The 23,855-nt window shown below is 38.3% G+C and overlaps 1 protein-coding gene across 1 annotated transcript in view; it reads right to left on the bottom strand.

Moving 5' to 3' along the window:
* Positions 1 to 317: 317 nt before the first annotated feature.
* Positions 318 to 23,855, bottom strand: part of PDK3 (pyruvate dehydrogenase kinase 3) — a 51,845-nt gene continuing 28,307 nt past the window's right edge. The window contains exons 4-11 of the mRNA XM_064646809.1: positions 18,248 to 18,432; positions 16,041 to 16,130; positions 13,852 to 13,929; positions 13,035 to 13,111; positions 11,829 to 11,930; positions 11,118 to 11,228; positions 6,012 to 6,125; positions 318 to 4,957 (exon numbers count right to left, since the gene is read on the bottom strand). Coding sequence (XP_064502879.1) covers positions 4,814 to 4,957; positions 6,012 to 6,125; positions 11,118 to 11,228; positions 11,829 to 11,930; positions 13,035 to 13,111; positions 13,852 to 13,929; positions 16,041 to 16,130; positions 18,248 to 18,432 — 901 coding nt within the window. The 3' untranslated portion in view covers positions 318 to 4,813. The remainder of the gene's footprint in view (positions 4,958 to 6,011; positions 6,126 to 11,117; positions 11,229 to 11,828; positions 11,931 to 13,034; positions 13,112 to 13,851; positions 13,930 to 16,040; positions 16,131 to 18,247; positions 18,433 to 23,855) is intronic.

Genomic DNA, 23,855 nt, shown 5'->3' with positions numbered 1-23,855 from the left:
TGAGCCAGCCCAGCAGGTCCCTTGCACAGGCACAGTCCCTGCTGCCAAGAGCATGGAGAGTTTGGGAATACCACTGCCTCTGCCTGATGGGGTGAGGGCATGAATTTCAAAGGACTGTGTCTGGCACCTCCTGGCAGTATTCAATTCAAAGGAAAAATTTTAATAAAGCAATTAGTTAGGCAACGTCAGAATTATCACAAACTCATCAATTCTACTGATACTACAAGAAAACCCCTCCAGACTTAAGAAGCAAACAAGTTCTCTTATGCCAATTATTTAGGACTTTTAAGGCAACATAATACTGCAATTAAAGCACGTGAACTTTAAATTTTCTCCTTTATTTTTAATTAGAAAGCCACTTCAGTTACAGAAATCTTCATTGTTTAAATTAATGCCAACAGCCTGAGTCCTGATCCTGAGAACAGATTCATTTAAACAGGATTCCTCTCATACATGGTTTACTTGTGCAAGTATTTGCAAGATTCAGCCCTGAAGTCACTACACAATTTATAGCTACGTTCCTTATTTGTGAACAAACTCACCTCTGAACTCAGTATTACACAGTTCTGTCATGTGCCATCATATTCTCTTGACCTCTGCAAAAACACGTTTATATATGTTAATTCATAGACAGGTAAGTATGTCAGGAAGAAGCAAAGAAGAGCTACTAGAAACCATGGCATCCACCTGGCAACTGAGGAAACACGCGAGGAAAGGGAACACTGCACAGTCAGACATGGTTATCCTCAAGATAAATACTAACAATAAACATTTAGTCTGTTTTCTACAGAATTATTTTCATGAATCGAGACCACTTTTGCTGCACCTCACGCATAAGGGTTTAGAAGTGCCTATTAAAGGTGAGGGGGAAGAAACATCTTCCATATCAATGAGATCAGGATTTCACCCTAAATATTACATTTCAGGGAAGGTGAACAGGAGATTGCACTACACTGTAAGATTACTCTTGCTCACTTATTGGATAAAGTGAACAGTTGTTTCAAAGCAAATGCCACTGAGGACAAAGAAAAGAAAGCTACCCAGTTGCAGCAGCTAGTGTAGCTTTATATAGCCAAAAAGTAGCCTGAGTTTTCCAAGAACACTACAATTAATATCCATACTCTTTAAGTACATGCCAATGGACCTGATCTAAATGCTGCCCAAGAGGTAGCACAAACTACAGCAGGACAAAGACTTCCTCTGTGCTGTCCTAGGTCATCACAGTCAAGTACACAGGCAAAGATTGTGCACTTCAGTTGTAAAAGAAGCATTTCAGTATCTTCTGAATATTTCTCATCAAGTGCTGACTCTGATAACCCCCTTGTTGCCTCAAAACAAAGCCTAGAAAAGCAGGGATCACAAATACATACATAATTTGGAGAGACTTCCATATCTATTAATATTAAACTAGGCAGGGGATTAATAAAATTACATTCAAGATACATACAACAGAAAAATGCACATTGGACAAAAAAGCTGAACTGTTTTTTACACTGTGACATACAGAAGTTGTTTGTAAATTCTCAGAAATAAATGAAGAGCAAACATCTCTTGTTCAGTTTGTTTCTGTTAATCACTAAACACAACAGATAAGGAGCATTTTCATTGAAAACATTTTTTTCTACTTCTGTGTCCTGTGACTCAAGACAAGCAGGTTGCAATAACATCAGCAGCTCATACCTCTGAAATTCATAAAAAGGAAATATACTTTTATGCCACCGGAAAGTTCAGAATTAACAGCCTCAAGATATTAAAACATAAGAGATTCCAATCAAAGGTAAAAGTAACTGAAAAAAGATCAGTATCTGTAGTTAAACCAGCTGTATTAAACCCACACACATACTCATTTTTCAGGCATAGCCATTGAAAAACCTCCTAATCAAAGGTCTGCTACTGCCGCTTCCTAAGACAGTTTTCAAACCCCTATGTAGGAACACGGCATGAGGACAATGAGTGAAGAACAATTTTTGGCAAACCTGGGATCTCCACTAAAGCACAGGCTGCCTAGACAAGGTTGGAGAGGAGAAGAGTTGTTTCTCGTTCATGTTCACCATAATGCCCACAGACAGACCTTGGGAAATGGAAAGAAAATACATTCCTTGTGCTTTCCCTTCCTGCTTTGAGGTGTTTGTACGTGCTCAGGGTTCTTGGCAATGGGTGCCATTTCAGGGGACTTCAGTTTTCAAATACTAGAGGCACCTCAGTCCTGACAGCCAGCCAGTTATTTTTGTGGATCAAGAAGTGACATCACTAATATACCACAACATCCTCCAGGTATCTTCAGCTTTCATTCAGAGTTTCCATGGTTTGCACTCCATGGCTTCCATGGTTTACATTCACTCCACAAAAACAAGTTCAATATGACTGCATCCTTCCTTTTCTTTCTGTTCCCTCTCTCTTCATGTATAAGGAAATAGCCATAAAGGTCCAGGTCAGATTTACTACTTCAAAATACAATTTCTAACAAAAGCTGCAACTCAAGTTTCTTACACAAACTATCTTATTCATTGGAATGTCTTAGGCAATGTTCCAGGAAAAACTGAACATGCACAAGTGGAAAAGTATTAGTTCCATCAGCAATTTCTTTCCTTAAGCAAGCTCTCCTCTGTGGTTACTAGAAAACATACGCAACTTGAAATAATTTAAAAACCAGTAAGAAGTTACAACTGAGGGCAGAAGTTAAGTGACTAAATTTTAGTAGGTGTGACTTCCAACTTGTGTTTCAGTCAAACTATTACCCTGATTTCACCCCAGCAGTGGAGCTGTATCACTTGAATACCAATTTGCCTTCTCTGCAGCAGTGCCTGCAGCCCTGGGAAATTATTGCTCTGGAGGCCACACGTGTCACACACTCACTGTGCCCAGGCCAGGGTCAAACGAGTCTGGTCTGGGAACAGGACGGCTCCATCAGCACGTTTCCTCCTCTGCCTGCAGGGAGAGGAGGCTCCAAGGGCAGCACTGCCCAGCTGAGCAGCCACAGAGCTCTCAGCAGCTGCCCTGGACCCCTCCAGCTCCACATGGATGGCAGCAGCCCAGACAGACAAGGACCTGATGCTCCCATGTGCCCAATCCACACAGTGCCGGGACACCCACGGGACCTCGAGCCCTGGGAATCACCAACCGCCCGCACACAAATCCTGGAACTGACTGCAACAGGTAAGACTTGAGGTTTGCAAGGCAAGGACTTCCAGCTCTTCAGAAATGGGGCTTTATGGAGTTTATTGCTCAAAGCACTTTAAAATCCTGCAGTGAAGTGCAAAGTACTGTCGTTATGTGAAACTAAGTTTTTTTTTCTTTTTTTTTTAAAAAATACCTAGGAATTTCTCAGCATTTCCCTGTTTACCTGATAAATCAGTTCTTTATAAAAATAAATATTGGGAGGACAAAAGGGACAGTTCCCCCACAATTTTAGTAAACAAGTTTCATTTTTCCATGCTAAAATCTCTAATATCTTTCAAAAAAATATCGAAACACCTAAGAGAAATGGAGTGTGCATCAGAGCTGCTTAGACCTCACCTACTTTATTGCCATGGCTAGAGTATCAGCAGAACTTCTAAAATTCACAGGTGTTTTTGAAAGGCCATAGTATCAGAAACAGCATTTGGCAAAGACTTTGTGAAGAACAGTTTCCTAATAGTCAGCAATAACCCTTATAATAAATTTAAGGGGAAAATACTTGAAATTTTTTCCTCTTTGATTTTTTTTTTCCTTAAATCAGGTACCGGCCACACTTTGTCCCTTCCATTTCTATGGTATTTCCAGTTTCACGTATTTAGATCAATGACACTTTCCAAAAGCTGGTGTACAACATCTTTATATACACTACAAATTCAGATTACCAGACTGTAGTCAGACACTGAACGTATAAATAACTTTGCAAACTATTTACAGGTTTTAAACTAATCAGGTTTCAAGCAACCAACACTCTTAAGGCAAATTTGTTTGTATGACTGGCTGTCTGGCCTTTCAGAATTTCTCTCCCCTCCCCAGTTCCCCTAAAATAACAGGCAAATAGGAAATTGAATTAACCCCTGCCCCTGTATTGACAGAATTTCTTGTAGAGAGAGATGATTTAACTGATTAGGAGCCCTCCTAAAAACAAGGAAAAATGAATAGAAATTAATTTCCGTGTTTGTGTGTCAAGAGAATCATTAAGGTGCATACCAAGAAGTGGAAATCCTAATGTCTTACAGCAACATAACTTTTGTATGCACTTGACAAATGGATTTGGGAATTTGGGGAAAGCATCAGTTTAAAGCTGCACAACCCTTTTTAGAACTATGCATTTATAAGCTCTTCAGATACAAGATCTGAAGAGCTCAAAGGGATTCTCTCTTACAGGTGACACTGTGCAATAGAAAACGCCGCAAACAGTGGATTTTCAAAGCATAGGTTTAACTACATTAGAAATCTTCTCTTATACCATATTGCTGTGCAAGATACTATTCACCATTTTAAGGGATTCTGCACATCTTGCCAGTCCTTATATTGGAATAAGAACTGGCCACTTCAAATAGTATCTTTTTGTTACGACACTGTATTCCTAAGAGCAATCACAGTGCAATCCCTTTTGTCAATGCATGACTGAAGCAACCAAGCATATTCTGGTGAAGGAGACAGGATTCACATACCAAACGTGCTCAGTACCTTCCTTTAAGTCCCAATCATCACTTTGTTCTTGGTATTTTTCAGTGCCCTGATTAGGTCTTTGTTTGGAAGTAATTAGCTACTGTGGTTTGAAGGATTTTGGAACAAAGCAGAGACTTTATACTGAATGCAGAGGCCATCTCCAACAGAGACAAAAGGTGGCAAATTATCGATTAGCTTTATATTTAGAAGCATCCCTTGGTTCACTGCTAGGATTGCTCCAGTCATCTGCTTCAGGTGTGGTCTTGTAGTGTCGCCATGCTGACTTATTAAAAACGGGAAGTCTTTCAAATGATTCACTTGAAAGGGCCTATGGAAAAACAAAAGCAATGGTGAGATATCATTAGAGACATGAGAGCAAGGTGATACTCTGGGGAGTTCTACAGCTACAACTTCTGTATCGAACAAGTGTCACAATTATCCCAGCGTTACATGTCACAACACTATTTTGAAAATAGCTGTGACTAATAGCTCTAGTCATAGTCAAAGTACTAGTCGAAGTTAAAAGACAATAATACCATTTAAAAATATTTCCCTTCTTCCAGGAAGTGGTCTACAGAGAGAGCAAGAAAAAGATTTTTGGTCAAAACCATTTTAGGGAGATTTGTCGGTGACAGGGAGCAGACTCTGCTGAAACATTTCACTTCCCCAACGAACTGGGGCTCTGTCAGCACAGTGACCTGTGAGGGCTGATCCAGTTCAGTCCTTTTTGCTCTGAGAAAGGCCACACCTTCTTCCTCCACACACACATGCAGAAGATTAAACCCATCAGAAGCAGAAGTTAACACAGGACTCCATGACTCACTTGCTACACACAGCAAGGCACAGTGCCAATGCTATCAGCAACCTCACATAAGATATATGCTATATTCTTCTAATACCCTGATGACATTCAAGGATTCAGTTTCAACCATTAGCTCCTGAGTAGCCTGGTCTCTCCCAAAAAATGACAACAGGAACAATACAGTCTATTGCACGAAGAACTGCACAGAAGAAAACCTATGTACTATTTAGGCGTTGGTCAACAGTCTTCTCAGTTCTGTTGTGGCCAAAACTTAGAATCAAAAAGCATTAACCAAAATTATCTCTCATTGCACAGTTCTCAGAAAATTCACCACTTCTGATGGATTAACAAAATGCAATCTGACACAGGGGATTGGGGAAAAAAAATCAAAAGCAAACTAGCTGGTATTAGTGCCAGGTAAATATATATAACCTTGGGGTTTAGGATTCTCTGTAACTGATTTAGACAAAAGTGTCAAAGACAGCACAAACAAATTTGAAAACCAGCCGAGGCGTGAAAAGAGTCTGCTATAAATATAAACAATCTGCCTTAGTAGTTTATAAAAGGGTCAAATTCATACCTTCAAATAAATTACAGCATCTGAGCCAACGCCTTCCATTGAGTAGAGTTTAAGGTCACCTTGAAAGTACCTCGCGTACAGACGAGAAATTGGCAATCCATAGCCAAACCCAGCCTACAAAAGCAAGAAAACAAGACAAAAACATGATAAGTTAAAAAAAATGCAACAGATCAGTGTATTAATTTATAAAACAGAGGATAACTTAATATTAGATTGTGTCAAATTATTTTTCAAGCTTTACTTTATTACTCAGCCTACAGTATAAGTCAGTATTCAGCCTTCTGAGGAATCTCCTTTTTCCCTATCCATTACTTTAAGTACAGAAAAAGGAAAAATATCCAAGTCCTTTGTTAGAATTCCCTTGTCCATTTTGCATTTTCTCCATCACAGAACACCATCTATGCTGTCTCCAACCATCAAAACAAACTGATATGCCCCACAGCTTCCTCGCTATGATCACCATTGCTATAATATTCTATTCCTTCTTTGGTAAAAATCAGATTTTTTGACAGAATGCTTTCTCAGGGATTATTATTCTAAAATGTCTCCACAGTTAGGAGACTACACAAGAAAGCCAGAGACGACTCTGTTCACTTCATCCAGGTCACACTAAATGATTGCTGATGCCACAGATCAGAAGAGTCCTGCAGAGGACTGCACAGAGCAACACAAGGGAAACAACCCTCACTGTTGAACAGAAGATGAGGACTCCACAGCATTGAATGACCTACTGAGGATGAAACCCAGTACAATCCATAATATTTTCAAAGCATCACAGAGCTGACAGGTACAAATTTTAGATTTTTAAACTTACAAAACTAATACTCATAACCAAAGTTGCAACACGGTCAACACTTGGCACCTTTTCTAATTCTCTTGTCAGAAAAGTTATAAAAAATGCCCCAAGCCTGTCTCACTGCAGCCAGGGAGTAAGATCTTACTCTACACATCAACTCCTTCAGATGACTGGGTATGTGCCCAGAATCACTGTGGTTGGTTATTTATCCAAACCCCCCCCTCCGATTTTTTCAGGACTATCCACAGCAATAAAAGAAATATTCCAGATACACAGTTTGAAAAGAAGGATATACAAGACAATAGAGTAATACAACTTCTTCATAATGGTGGACTACGAGAAGAATTAGACACCTGAAGTTTTCAGAAAACCAATAAATTCATTCCACTATAATATTTCTACAAAAGCAACCCAACAGATCAATGAGAATAATGCACTGGATCTTAAAAACAAAGTCCCAAAATGCTATAAAAAGAGAAGCCTAAGAAGGACTTGCAAGCATTATGCCCAGCTAATATGTGCTATCACTTTATAGGAAATCCCTTGAGGGAAAGGTGAACATTAAACAACTTTTACTACAGTATCCATCACAAATTCTCTTGTTGTAATCTACTCTCTCTACAATGTCTTTTGGCCTCTTTGCCTTGATTTTACAGAAGTCTAAATTTAGTATTAAATTGCTTTAGAGTTGCTCACTCAGTTCTGAGCAAAACTACAAACAAAAATGCCAAAAGTACCCCTTTCACATTGCTTCATAGTTATTAGTGTCCATTTCCAGAGTTAGAACAGTTGCTTAGCTGCACTTTTTCAAACAACATAATGTTTTAAATTTCTCAAAGACTGCCATTAGAAACATATGCATCACTTTCAAACACCTGGTCTCGAAACTAGATGTATTTCTTTCTTAACCTCTAAAAAATTAAAGTTACTCGACTGTCTAAGAAAGTCCAAGAGATGACTTTCATCTTTTCTGGAGACTGGACAATAAATGCATTACAGAAATTATAAAGCACAGCAACCAAAAGGCAAATGGTGAACAATACATACCCCAGGACCCGCTCAAGTAAAAGGCAGTATCAAACAACACTGAAAACACATTATATGTTCCTCACTCCAGAATTACTCCTCCTTAAAACCCATGCCCAAGTTCTGTTTGTCTCCTGTTCTTTCACACTCTCTGCTAGCCCACATAATCATCATTTCACAGAGCCCTCTTTCAAAAATTTCCTGTCAGTCTCTTCTGTACATTGCCTTTAGGGTATTTTCCAAACTGCATAACTTAAAAGAAATATGAAGACAAGAGATCCCAGATGAGTCCCTTTTTAAATCAAGACCTTGCAAAAGGTCTGTTTTGCAAAAGACAATTAACAAGAAGTGATTACTACATATGTCTGTGCTTGACCTAGAGGACAGAATAGTCCCTGATGGCATATCTGCCTTGAGAAAGAAAATCTTCTTAGAGCAAATTTATCTTTAAATATTACAGTATGCATTATACAAATAGGAGATTATTACATTTCTGTGTTACTAGCATTGACAGGTTTAAATTAAACTAACTGAGGCCATGTTTCTGCCACTATAAACAAAGAGATAACCTGTAAATTCTCATAGAAAACCTACTATCATTAAGCATGACCATGTGTTTCTAACAGGTACAGTATGTGTCCAGCAGCACACAGGAAGGTAGCAGCTGCTAGGATCCGAATGCTGCCATGGTAACAAGGTTTCTCAGCAGTTTTTAAGCAACATTTGCAAGGACAGTGAGAGAGAATTTTCCCCAATCAACAGAAAGATACCTCTCTTCCACTGCCCAAGTCCATGAATGTTTCATAACTAGACAGGGTATCCTATAACAAGGGAAGGAGTGTTAGAACAGAAAAATATGTCTCTTTACACTGCACTGCAGTTTAGAATATAATCTAAGTAAAAAATGACACAAGCACAGACCTACCTACCTTTTGGAGCACTGTAATTCTTTAGTGGTTTGGTCTTTGGCACTAAGCACTAAAAAAACTCCTTCTGTATGGACTTCAAAGAGGATTTATATGGAACCTACTGCTGAAGGATTTTTATTTCTATACAGACATACAAAGTATAGCATAGTTGTTTCTATAACTGGATCTGGGCCATAATACATAAGGTGTCAAACTTCACTGCTAAGCCCTTGTTCCTCTTAGTGGAAAGATATGCCACAGACTCACAGTTTGTGACCTTTTTCTTTCTGCACACACGTAAATAACAGAGCTTAACACCTCTTCTCAACATTCATGTACAGGCACTGGTCAGACTCATGGGGCAAAAGGAAAACAAGCCCTGAAAACGGGATACAGTAGAAGAATACCAAGTATAAATGCCACAGATTCAAAGTAAGCAGTTTTGGAGACGAGGAAATAAACACAGGAATGCATTGCTAAAAGATGCATTGAAAAAAAAAAAGAAAGAAAGAAAGAATAGTGTCAATCCTAAGATGAACACATTTTACAATCAGAGCTACAAAGGAAGAGACAATTTAATAGCGAATACAACTGGTAATCAAGGTATAAGTTTATCGTGAGAACGAGTTTCAGGAAATCCTTGTAGGCTGATACAGTAAATTGCTGATCAGAAGTGAGACAGAACAAAGGCAGATTATGCATCAAGAGAGATTCTATCATTTGTGACAAAGAAAAAAGCTTATATTTGAATTAAGGCCTGTTCCCTATCACTCATCACATTCAAGAAGATTATCTATGAAAAAGCCAAAGTCTGAAACATATTACTGAGATGTGTTGTAGAGGCAGGAGCTGTGAAGGATTAGTGCCAAGTCAATGCAGATATAGAACTGGGTTTCACACCTATGACAGTGGCAAATGCTGGTGAAAACAATGCAATATATTTATGTACCACAATGGTACAAACTGTGGACCAAGACAGTACCACAAAGACTTTCTGCTCATAATTTAAAAGGAAATTTATTACCTTTAAGTCCCTCTGAACTGATTTTACCCTCAGTTTATTGTTAATTATTCTATACCCAAAATAGTCACAGGGACAGAACAAGAAGAAACAGCCTCAAGTTGTGCCAGGGAGGTTCAGGCTGGATATCAGGAAGAATTTCTTCATGGAAAGGGTTGTGAAGCATTGGAACAGGCTGCCCAGGGAAGTGGTGGAGTCACCATCCCTGGAAGTGTTCAGAAAACAACTGGACATGGCACTGATTGCTATGGTTTAATTCACACAGTGGTGTTTGGTCCAAGGTTAGACTGGATCTTGGGAGGTCTCTTCCAACCTTAATGATTCTATGGTTCTACACTCTGTGCCACAGTTTATTATCTGCTTGAAGGCACTTCAAGTACAGAAGTATCAGCAGGAAAAAGAAGAAGAACACTTAAGAACATGCTAGATAAGAATGCTCCTAAGCAGGGAAAGGAAATTCCTCCAAGAATCAACTTCTCAATGTGCTTAAAAAGATAAAGGATTGCACCAGAGGCAACAGAGGACAAAGATAAGAAGAGGCAAGAATACAGTATCTGTATTAATCCACTTACTGAAAGTCAGTCAAATTGAACAGTAGCTATATAATTTTTATTACAATGAGCCATTATGTAATTTAATAAAGCAATTTAGAAATAGTATTTTATTTTAATAACAATTTAAAAAAATCATACTTGCTGAAAGAATCTACACATTCAACACTGAAATAATTCCCTGCCTAGAAGAAACTATGGGGAGATTTTTTTGTGTGTGAAATCTGGCCCTGATACATCTCAGAAGGGAGTATCACACGAGATATTTCCAACTGAACAGGAATATATGTGAAGTGTTCGTATCACGTGCAGGTTTGGAAATACTGTTTTAAAATGTGTTTTTACAGTCCATTACTTACATAAAAATGATTTTCTAGCTTCAATATAAGCTTGTGCATTGCCAGGAGGTGTCTCTCAAGTGCTAATTCTGACAGTGTGCTCACCTTTTCAATAGGTTAAGGTAACTTAGATAAACAGTAATTTACACAACAAAGAGGAGCTCATTAGGTTATCCACCTTCTCAGTAATAAAGCACTAAAGATCCCTCCCATTAACTCGAGAAAATACTGTGTTTATGCAGACATGCTTGTTTCCAAGAATCCAATATCAAGACAAAGAAAAGTAATTTTCTATTCCAGAGACTAAGTGGTAACAGAATCCATTTTCTCCTATTTTACCTGCATAGCCTTGTTAATGATAAACAAGTTCTTCGATGGAAAACCTGATCCAGTGGATTGCAGTGAAGGGAAATGTAAAACCAGAGTAGTGCAAAGGGGCATTTAAACACATTCTGCAATTGCTTACCAAAGGCACAGCTCTCGAGGGCTCCAAACTAGGCCTGGGTGCTGTTGAGTACATGTAGTTAAACAATCTGTCTATTTTTCTTAGAGGAACACCTCCACCTTTGTCACTTATCTAAGGAATGAAAATTTAAGAGTTTTAAACATTATGTTCTAGAAAAAAAACCCACAAAAACTCAAGCAGCATTATCTAAATTACTTTAGGAACATTAGAGGAGCATCTAGGGACTTTAGGGCTGTTTGGTTTGAGGAGGCTGAGGGTGACCTCGTTGTTCTCTACAGATTCCTGAGGAGATGAAGTGGAGGGGGAGGTGCTGATCTCATCTCCCTGGGCTCCAGTGATGGGACATGTGGGAACAGTTCAAAGTTGCATCATGAGGGGAGGTTTAGACTGGACACTAAGAAGCATTACTTTACCAAGAGTGGTCAAACCCTGGAACAGGTTTCCTGGACAGGTGGTCAATGCCCCGAGCCTGTCAGTGACCAAGAGGCGTTTGGACAATGCCCTTAACAATGTGCTTTAACTTTTGGTCAGCCCTGAAGTGGTCAGGCTGTTGGACTAGATGTTCCTTGTAGGTCCTTCCCCACTGAAAATATTCTATTCTAACGAATAAAAAGCAAGTGGTACAGTAACTAATCTACCTTTTCAAATTACAAGTCATACTACTCTAAACATGGAAGGTTTCTAGGTTGCATATTATTTTCAGATGTTTACCTTAATAGATAGATCTTCTTTCCCCAAAGTGACTAAGGTTTTGATCGATGGATAGGCTTCTTTCTTACCTTCATGCCATTCAACTGTAGCTCTCATTGAATTCTGAAGATAAGAGAAAAAACAGTCTCTTTGATTCTAACTTCACCATATATACTTTTTGTGACAACTTAAAACTTGCATTTATTCTGTTGAATCCAGATAATTTGTCCTACAATTGCATACAAGACAGAAAAGGCTGTATTTAACACAAATTCAAGAAGTGCTGTCAAGTCAGTGAATTGTCCAGTTAAATTTTTACATAACAACTTACTCTACATAACTTTTATCTATATGATATAGTCAAAGAACAGAAAACAAGACTTTTTTTTCTGTGTGAAATCAAGTAATTATATCCAAGGGATACTTCATCATATATTTTAACAGAGTTCCCACTGCCAGTCCCTGAAAGATTCCTTACAGCTTTAACTTAGTGGTTTCATCCTGTTTCATGACTTGTACCAAAACATACTTACGTGTAGTGTACAAACTCTCATCTGTTCTGCCCTAGAACTAATGTTACAAATGACAAAATAGGGGAATATTTAAATGAACATACTTGACAAACGTCTGAAGTCAACCCCCCAAAAAAACAATATTTAGAAAAGGTTTCTCTCTGATCAAATGCCTGTTTTCCCCTCAGCTTCTAGTGCTCAACTGCACCACCTAGAGACCTCCTATCTTCTTTCAAACCATGGAACAGCTCTCTAGTTCCATTTTCGCTGTTGTTCCAATTATTCAAAAAACACAAACAAAACCAACGCAGAGCACATCATTTACACTATTCAAAGACACATGGGTTGTTTTCACAATAAGGACACTAATCCTAATCAGTCCTCAAATATGCAATATAGAAGTAAGCTCATGAAAATTGCAAGGTTATGAATATTTCATCACTGCAAAAACAGACTATCGTGAGTGTTTTAAGTTAATCAGCTGCAAAGGCACAAAAGGAAAAATGGGAAAACAGTGGTTTTTTTTTCATTACACCAGGGTATAAGAGAGGGTTATAAGTCTGGCTTTTTAGCAAGCGAAGAGTGTTTGAGACTTAAGACTAAGGTTAAGAAAGGAAAACTGAAATAACATTTAAGAGCTATAACTGAAAGGAATCTCAATTTCAACAGTAATAAGTTTGTAAAACCCTTCCAAATATTAACAAGCACAACCTACCTTGAATAATTCAAATAACATATGAAACAAATGAGAAGGTACATAGACTACTTGAATAGGCTTGTTTGGAGCTTTAGCTAAAAAAAAAAAGAAATAAAAATGTGAAATTATTTATTTTTTCCCCAATAGTATTTTGTAGCATTGCTCTTTACAGGAATAACACGCAATTCTTCTGCTGAAGTTTGGAAGCATCTTAGTCTTATGTTTGGCAGCTGTCCAAAATTTGGGAGAGGATCACTCAAGAAAATTAATTTCTTTTTTTACTTAAAACAATGACCTACCTTTTGTCAACAGAAATTATGAACAAAAAGCAGTCAATAAACTGACTAGGCCTGTCTCATCAAGTTTCGTATCATCCAATTTTCATCTTTACAATCAACTTGAAGCACATTTTCATGTGAGAAGTTTATGGTAGGATTTAAAGCACAGACAACTTAAAAAATTTATAATTTTACCATCTTACACGAAAGAGCTCACCACTGGGGCAGAGAATGCCAGTGGAATTCATCAGTTTATAACCATACTTCAGAATGAAATAAGATTCAGCTCCATTAGAATATCAGTTAGAAGGCAGGCAGGTTTCCTTTACAGTTATGAGAATTTTTGACCATTTTATTTTCTTTAAAGTGATAGTGAATTCAGCATAAAGAAGTACACCATGATGATGAACTATAATCCAGGTGCCCACACAGACAAATTAGAAGAAAAGTAGCTGCATGTAGGACTGCAGAGTTCAAATTCTAACTTACAGTTAATTAACAAAACTAGAAATGACAGATAATAGCAAGGAGCTCTCTTAAATTAGTTTCATAATTACCATTGAATTCTTCAACTTCCAGATCAGGTGCCACCGTGTAGTACTGCTCACATAACATCTTAGCTGTTTCATAAGCATCTACAAAATAACAGAACAAACACTGATTTATCAAAATCTCCTAGAGATGACCAGCAGTGTTTGTCTTCTCTGTGAAAGACTACAAGCAGAACACTCATTTTGGGAACTAGTTTACAAGCACGAAGCTGGTATCCAATCTAATCCCTTTCTGTCTGTGAGTTTGCAGCCCATTAGTCAAGAAGGGCAAAATCCATTTAAAGCTCTACAAACAAAAACACAGTACTGGAGACAAGCTATTTTTCATCTTTGTTCAGGGCTTGAAAACCAGAAGGGTATAATCTTAGGCTGACCATAATATCTACTTATCTGTTATTTCCTGATCACAATTTAATGCTTGTTCTTTCCATCTCAAGTAAAAAACCGATGACATTGCAACCATAAATTCAGTTTTTCCAAACACAATACTGATTACAATACTTAGTTTTCAAGGTCATCTGGGGGCAAAGCTGGAATTTTTAAGATTCTTCATTGTTTCTTACTGAACCAAAAAGAACCCCCCAGAAGATACCTCCCCACAATCCAAATCAGACTGCTGAAATATAGCAAGAAAGTTTGTCATCTTTTGCCACTATTGTCCCCCAAGGCCTGCAGTGAGAGGACAAAAGGCAATGACCTTAAGCTGAGACAGGGCAGATTCAAGTTAGGTGCTACAAAAAGAATTGTCACTGTCAGATATTGCAATAGGTTGCCCAGGGTGGTGTTTAAGAGACATGTGGGTCTGGTGCTGGGTGATGGTTTAGTAATTTACAGGGTACAGTGGTGCTGGGCTGATGGCTGGACTGGATGATCTCAAATGTCTCTTCCAACCTTGACGATTCTCTGATTCTGTAATACTGGCCCCAATATTGTTTAACTTTATCCATCAGCAACTTGGATGAAGGGGCAGATGCCTCCTCAGCAAGTTGCTGATGACACAAAACTGGGAGGAGTGGCCGATACCCCAGAGGGCTGTGCAGCCCTTCAGAGGGACCTCTGGTTTTGTTACTGTTGTCTAAGATCTATTTTAGCTACTTGCTTGAAAATTGGACATCGTTTTTTCTGACACTGTGCACTCCTCTGTCCAAGGCAGCAACTATGAATCTGATTATCAAAATTGATACAATTATTGCTATTAGAAGGAAAATCTAAACAATCAACATGACTAACATATACAATGCTGAGGCTGAAGTGTAGTAAGGTCAATCAAAAGGAAAGAAAGCTGCTGAAAAAGGTCACCTTAGCCCAAAAGAGGTAGAAAAAGCTGTAAGAGCTGTAAAAAGGATTACAAAGTGAGCTATCATGCACATCAAAGTCTGGCATAAGAAAGGTTTCCCTCTTACTTCACCAAAAGCTGGAGAGAAAGTGAAGGGGAGAAATATATTCTTCCCCCCTTTGCAGCTACACAACCAGCAGCCAAGGACAGAGCGTGGAATTCTTCCCTACAGCAAAACCTGTATTTGTAAATAGATACACCCAGAGCATGAAGCTTCCATGAACAAGTTCTTGAAGCAGCCAGCAATGCCTCATGCCTACTTATCAACATCCTGAAAGCATATGAACATTCACAACATTAAGCAAACAGGATTTCCAGTGTGACTGTGCCAGATCACTCAGGTACAACCATCACATTCATGCCTTCTGTGCAAGAGAGAACAGGCTGTGGTATGATCCAATGCACAGAGTAATGGGGAGTTTCACTGGAATATCTGTACACCCAAGGACATTTTACTGGAAGACCTAACTAAACAAATTGGAAATTACTCCCAGTTTTCTGCAGTACCAGCATCAGATATAAAAGCACTACATGAGAACCTGCTTCTGAGTATTCCAGGAAAACATCTAAAGTTTAACAAAACACACACTTCGTCTGATATTTGAAAGGACAGATTAAAACTATTAAAAATCAAATTGTTCTCTTAGTTCTCTTAACAGAAGTTCCTCTATTCTCAATAACGAAGACATCAGAAAGTCTCAATAAGCCAATGGCAACTTCAGAACTTCCATTTCTTCTTTTTTTATTTTATTAAATGAATTTAAATCACCTTCAGTCTCTTGTACCTCAATAAGATATTTCTGAATATTCTAAGTTGGGGGGTGGGGTTCAGTCAACAAAAATGTTAACTTCATCTTACCTTTAACCACCTCTGCCACATCACAATTAGGATCAATACTTCCAATATGTTTGGGATGAGCAGGATTAATATCTCCACCAAAAAGTAGTGCTAAAAGAAAAAAGAAATGGCAATAAATTGTCTATTAAACTTGAGGTAGCCCCAAAAGTTTAAATCTGATGGTATCTGAGACTTACTGGATAGTGCATCATTTTGAAAAAAGATACTGTAGCAAATTGCCAGAATCCTTGTTAGACAAATACTTGCCTAATTCTTCCTCTTCCCCACACCCTTTTTTTTTAATTAGTTTTTATAGCTAAGACTAGCTAGAACAGAATTAGCAATATGGGTGAGTCAAGGTGAAAACCTACATTTCAAAGCAGACTATCAAATATTAGATAAAATTAAAATGTAAAATGCTTCATTCATACCATTATGTCAGAAGAGAAGCACTCACAAAAATGAAAATATTACAATAGAAAGGACTGAGGAACTAAGACACCATTAAAAGCCTTTTACACTCACCTAAAACTGCAATTTCACAGCTGGCACAGAGGTCTCCCTCACTCACACAACTTCTTCCCTGGCTCTCAGCAACATGATCCCACTCCCTCTTTGCACAAGGGTCTGGTCCTCACCACACCCTTCACTGAGAGCTTAACTCTCAAAGAAGTAGGAAGGTTTTACACTTTATTTCAAGAGTGGAATTGCTATTTCAGCAAGTTAGTGAGCTCTGATATGAAGCAGGTGCAGTATGAGGTGAGTAAGAGACTAGATCTGAAAGCTGTTCCTGTCCTGGCCATGGTGAGCTCATACACCGGCCACTGCACCCGGCAGAACACACTGTAAGGAACAGCTTGCCAGTAACACAGGGAACAGAAATGCAAACTACATAAAAACTTGTTTTGCATTCTGCTTTCTAACTGTCTTTTCTTTCAGTACTTCAAGGTTAATATTTGCCATCCTGGACAGATTACTAACATTGCTAACACAGAGACATTATACAAGGCTAACTAAACTTTAAGCATCTACAAGCAGTTTTAGGCTTCAACCAATTAAGTAAGAGGGTCCATAGGAAAACCTAGTTCAGTTCAATGAAGCAAGTTTAATATTTTAGAATTAGTGCAAATTATGCTAGCGCTCAGCTCAAGAATTCTATTAGGACAATGGATTTACTCTATTGCTGGAACTCTTCTACGAGAGCCTTTTAACTTGGCTTTATGTCTATCATTTGTCTGCTCAGGTACAAGTAAAGAAAAAGCTGCACATTTATCTCATTTTGTATGCTTCACCACATTCAAATTATCTGTACACACGCAGCAAGGCATTTGTTAGTCACATAAAAGGTTACTGGAAACACACACAACTTGTAGTAAAACTCCTTATACTAAATACTCCAGTGGCCACATTATCTGTAGCGTACAACAATTGCTAAGAGTTCATAAAAGCAGAATACTGAGCAGAGAATGAAGCTCTAGAGCTAAAAGGCACAAGACACGCTAAAAGAGATCACAAGACTGTCCTTAACTTTATACAGATCACTTTCTGCATGGTTGCACATACTGGTTAGTAAGAGCTGTGCAAGTAATTCCTTTCACTCTGTAATATGAATATAAAAAAGTAAGTTTATTAGTAACAACAAATGAAACAGAACCTAATGACAAAGGATGACTAATTCCAGCACTTATTCATAAACAGGAAATAGGAAGGGAAGACAAGGGATATAATTTAAAAGTTAGAAATACTCAACCCCTTTAGAAGGTAAGAAAAATCTAAATAACTTGATGAAAAAAAACCAACAATAAAAATACATATATTGCATAACCTATTCAAAATTTATGGCATCTTTGCATTTCACTAGGAAATAAATATCAGCTCTACAAACTATGTTGAAAGATTTGTTAGCAGAAAGATACAGCTACTCTGCTGCTATCTCAAAGTAGTTCACGTATCACTACACAAGCCATCTCTGCCAACAAGACTAAAAAGTGACAGCCATGCTGACAAAGACTGACAATTCTAAAAGAAAATACACTGGTGTTTTGGGTTCATTTCTCATCACTGTAAAATACCAAATCTACCAGTTGCCAGTATGTATTCTACCAAAATTTGTACAGAATATTAAGAATTAGTCATGAGTAAGGAAACAAAAGCAAAACAAAGCTATAGCTTCAGGTTCATAAGCAATAACTAATAAGTTTTCAAAGAAGAGAAAAGCCATTACTTACTGTGTTGGTTAATAAGCATGCGGAAAGAGATGCGGTTGGTGTAGAATCTATCTAGAAAATACTGGATGTTACTGCTAACAAATGGATCAAAGCCATATTTTTCCTTGTATTCAATCACCCCTTGCGCCATGGTTGGAACCACATCATTGTGTCTGTTCCTGACTTTAATTAAAACATCTAAAAAGCTAGAGGAAAGAAAATTAGAAACAGATTGTTAATTAAACTCAATCTTTTTTTTCTGAAACTCAACCACAACACAAGCATTTTACCTATTTACTATGCCTCCCAGTCAACCAAAAAATTATCAGAGAGAGAAGACAAAAATACAGCAGTACCTAAACAAGTCTATTTAAACAGGAGTATTTGGGCAACTTCTCACAGCACCTGTGAAGCATCTCAAATTAAGTTACTCCTCCCACAAACATTCCTTTAAATTAAATCTTTCTTCACCATTCATGGACAACAAAATATTTTCTTTTACTGCAATCATGTTCACTATGATAACTGTCGTTCCCTGCAACTTTTAACAGGAGCTGAGAGATTGGAAAGGAAACTCAGTAAAAACAACCCGACTGCCCTTCACAATTCCTAAGAGAAATTCGTTTTTAATTCCTAACACCTCAACCGTGCAGTGAACTTGGAATGCACTTCCTTCACCTGGCAAATCTTTTGCTAAGTTGGAATCTCAGGACAGGTAACTGTGTGACTCCTGCTCAGTTTCCTCTCACACCGCTGGATGGCAGCGTGAATACAACCGAGCTCTGACCGGCTCTTCTCTTCTCTGGTAGCTCGGCAACTTTCAGGATAACACTTCCATTGCTTTTAACAAGCACTTACTTTGAAACAGCTTGGAGGATTTTTGTTGTTTCTCCTGCCCGGGCAGCTAAACACCTCTGATCTTCAAAGTGCTCATCCTTTTTTTTCCCCACATGCAGACTCATATATACTTGAAATACCCATTATTAATAGCTTTCTAAAGCCAACACATGGAAAATCAGCACTACTCAACTCTCCTACATTCTCTAATATTAAATTAACATTAACACTGCAATGATTATATGAGGCTGTTTAAAAAAGTCCACAAGGTGAAATGCAGCTTTCCAAAGAAAGCACAGCTGGGAGGCTCATTCAGCTATGCCTGTATCTGCAGTTCCAGTGCTCCTTTTTCAAAAACCATCAGCAGCAAAACATCCTTGGTAGATTTATAATGACCACTGAAAAGAAATGTATCAGCAGTAGAATACACACCAGCTAAGGAAAGAACAATAGAAATCACTGAAAGGTCATCTAGTCCAACCCCCTCGGAAATGAGCAAGGGAAAGAACAAAGCCACCAAAAGTAAAAAAAGACTAACCACTAGCCACCACATTTGAACCAGACACTTTCTTCCTTTTCAGCATCACTTAGCCAAGGCAACCACTTGACAGTACACCATACCATTCTTAACAAGTCATACATTTCGAAAATTATTTCTCCCACTCTACACTGCCAGCTGGAAAGGAATATAGCTTCATTTTTAATAGTTTTTTTTCCCATTCTCCTTAGCATAACCACCAGTTTTCACCTATGTGTCAACAAACAGTTCAGTAGTTTTACAACATTATTCTGTTGCATACAAAAGGAGAAGCTTTAACTGCCTAATTCCCCAATCTAAATACTATCATGATATAGAATGACTGTTCTCTTACTTAACAATCTTGCTGACTGGGCAGCTTAAAATATTTTATTGCTTTTCATGCTTTTTATGTTTATTAAGTCTTGATTCTGTGTGATCTGTTACCACTGAAAGCTGATGTTAGAGACTGGTGCCTGGCTGTACTCGTGCTGCTTTTCTGTTTCCAAGCAACAAGACAGTAGCCAAGAGCAGGGCTGAAAGCAACACTTACAGTCAGGTCTGAAAGAAGCGACACCACTCTCTACTGTTTGCTCTGCTACTTGTTTTTAAATACCTCCACTATCCACAATATATTCATGATGCCACGGGGGCAAATTGTTCACTGATATCCCACTACCAAAGTGCCTGACTGCACAGAACATGACAAGGGGCTGGGAGGTTTATCTGCTACAGACCAGCAAAATCATAGCTGAAGCTTAGTCAGCATAAAAATTAATAAAGAATGCCTCATTATTGCAGTGACATGGCAAACCTCCCGTTCCATCTTCAAAGATAACTCAGTTCACTCCTGTGTTTCCATCAAGCAGATGCTTTTAAAGGACCAAACACAAGAAGCACACAAGCACATTTCAAAGTGGCAGGGCAGAAATCAAAACACGCCTCCTTAATCTTAGCGCTCATTCCTTACAATCCCTCTAACCACCACACCCCTGAAAGACACAAAGCTTTTACTGTATTCAAATTGTGGGAAACCATATCAAGGAATTTTTAAAATGCTCATGAGATTAGCTGGGAATACTCTAGATTAGTTCCAAAAAATTTATTTACCCATTACTTTTTTTTTTCGCAATTCTCTGTATTTTATTTTCAAAAACCAAATTAATAAATAATGCAGTAGGTTTGACAAATAAGAAATTATTAATATGAAGCTATTTTAGTCAAGTGAGCTTCAGCGGCTTCTGTTTTAACAGAAAAATATTTATGGCATTACCACAGCTATTAAATAAATGAAGTCTAGAGACTTCTGCAAAGACAATTAATGAACATCACAACACAAGTTTTTAACTTCCTAACGACTATATATATTATTCTATTTTGATCTATCATCACAATGCAATACAAGAAGCATAAGAAAATCAATATAAAGACAAGGGGAATTTTTGCTATGTCTCTTATCGATAGTATTATCTGACAGATGAAAAACAAGAAAGTGATGAGTAAAAACCCTTTTAAATGGAACAGACATGCAATTTTTTTTTTTTTTGATTGGATGCTCTTTTTTAAAGCAGTGCTAGCTGGTAGCTGAGTATTACCAGAAAGAAAGGTAAAAGTTCACACTCTGAAAGACTTCTGTAGTAGGCAGTCTATCTACTCCGAAGCACAAAATTAACTGAAGCAGCATTTACTTAAAAGTAACAAACCGGCACCTTCTAAATCAATATACTCCAATATTTACTTAGTTCAAATTGCTTACAGAATCCCTATTTTAACTGCAGGGCTGTAGAAAGGCAAGTTATTTGTTTACTAAGTTTCCTCTCTGTTGTGTTATCTCTAGACTTACTGACAGCTTATTGACTCAGCGGCTCTCAGCCCCGGGACACTCCCCCACACACCCTCCCATGACAGGGTCACAAATAGAAAAGCAGCAAAGAAACTAAGGGGTGTAAAAGCTGGAGTAAGTGCTCCTTGAAAACACGGGTGAACTGCATGTTTTACCAACTCTTCGATTTTTGTAAGGCAACCTCCACCTGTGCATTTATACAGATGCATATTGACAACTTGGGAAATTTCCAACACTTCTGCCAGCTTACACCCTTCACCAAGAGTGGACACCTTATCTCTGCACTCCTGCTATCACACTGATAGAACTGTGGAAAAACTTCCACCTGACCCCTCTACAGCTTGAGAAAAGATATTTGTGCTATCAGAAATGCAAAAGTAAGCTACCATTTGGCATAAGCCCATAATGCTGACAGTGACAGTAATGTGGTGATGTTGCAGTAAGTCTCCATAAGCTCTGCTGACCAATAGAATGTAACAGAAACTGAAACACCTCTGAACCTCTTCATCATAGATATGCCAGGACAAAAAATCCCTTCAAAGCATTTTGTCCAACATTCATAAAAAGGTAACATTCTTGAACATGCATCTGCCCTCCAAGTCATTCACTAAGAGCAGAGCTAAACTGGGCCACTCTGAAAAACATCAACTTTAGTTTAGTCTCTGTGCTTACTCCTGTGTCTGCTCACCCCCTCCTCTAAGTGGGCACTCCTGTCTGTCTCTGTTGGCCACACACTGGAACAGTTTAGGGCCCACAGGGCTAAAAGGGGGCTATTTTTCCACTCAATCAATTTCCCAATTCACTTCACTGCATGGCTCCCCAGACAGCTGTGCCACTACACCAATAACATCTACAATACTGTAATACTAGGAGATAAAATGGCTTCCTCAGAAAGGGAGGCCAAATTCTGAGAATACCAGAGCGGACTCCCCAGACAAACAGAGATGTAACACAAAAATCAGGGGACAGTTTTATGTTCAACTGATAAAGGCATTGCACCATCTTAGAAAGCATTAATTGAGGAACTACTGCCAACACTGTGGATATCTGTGGATATCCAACCTCTTAGAAAGATCATTTTAGCTCCCCTTCTCTCCTGTGCTACTGTTACCCTGATCAGCTATAACAGAAACTGAAGTCCACCTCAGCTGACAAAAAGACCACCAAGGCACCCTCTAATTTCCAAAATCAGCTGCTCTGCTAGTCTTCATGCTTTGAGTGCTTGACACCACCTTCAGCTCCAAACAAAAGCTGCTGGGGTGGTATGGGAACAGAAGTACTTCTACCCAGGCAAGACTCACATCTTGTGACACTAATAAAGCTGAAGGAAGAAGAGATGGGGTCCATCATGAAATGCCAAAGTCACTCGATAGCACACAGGACTCTAACAAGGATGGGCACTGAATGACCAAAGGATGCAAGGCTGGGTTTTCTGTAATATGAGCTATAATGTACCATCACATACATTACATACATAACATAACAATACATAATATTAATATGTAAAATGTGCTCTCCTACAGAGTGCTCCATGCAGGAACAGCACAGCTGAGAGGAACCAGAAGATGAAGCCTGCTCCAGCCCCTCTTTATAGGCTACTACATGCAAAGTACTCAGAGATACACTGCAGATACTGCCCAGACAAGAAGGACTTTGTTTCAAAGGACTGGGCATACCTTATAAACTTCCAGGTTTTTCTTTGAGCGAACCAATCTGGTTGAACTATTTCTATGTATGCATCCCTAAACACACTACCACAAAGTCCCAGATAATGGCTCAAATTTTATATTAAATGAGACATGCCATTACAAAAATAACAGCAAACTTTTCTGTAAACTAAATGAACTCAGGGATGAGTTCTTTCCCCACTGAAAAGAAGCCATTAACTCTGCTAGTGTTCCTGATACTTTCTGACCATACTGATACTCTTCTGACTATAACACAAAAGTAGGACAGGGCTAGATAGCAGCAACATGAAATACTGACACAGGACTTGAGAAATCTGTTATATTTATCTGTAGATTATTACAATATAAACATGGACAATAGTTAAGAGTATTTCTGAAAGACACAGTTTGCAAAGAATATTTCAAAATTGCTAACTACAGCTCAATATCCAGTTAAAAGGCATAGCCTTTAGAAAGTTTGGAAGAGATGACATATCAAGAGCAGGAATGTAAAATCTAACTTTCTAATCTTAGCTAACCTATCCAATACTGTCAAAAAGAATAAATCTGCTTTTTAATCAGATAATGCATTTTTCATCTCTTTCACAGGCCAAATTCAGTATGAAAGACAACTCTTACTGTCAAAGTCCTAGATGGACTTCACCCCAATAGGTAGCAATAAATTCCTAGCATCCTCATTGTATGTACTTAATTACAGAGAATTGCAAGATTTCAAAGCTTTTAAGAAGCATTTATACTGAATGT

Source organism: Pseudopipra pipra, chromosome 2 (genome assembly GCF_036250125.1).
Source record: "Pseudopipra pipra isolate bDixPip1 chromosome 2, bDixPip1.hap1, whole genome shotgun sequence".
In the NCBI taxonomy this organism is placed as follows: Eukaryota; Metazoa; Chordata; class Aves; order Passeriformes; family Pipridae; genus Pseudopipra; species Pseudopipra pipra.
The sequence above is the reverse complement of the archived record's forward strand: the minus strand, read 5'-3'. Positions and strand labels throughout refer to the sequence as shown.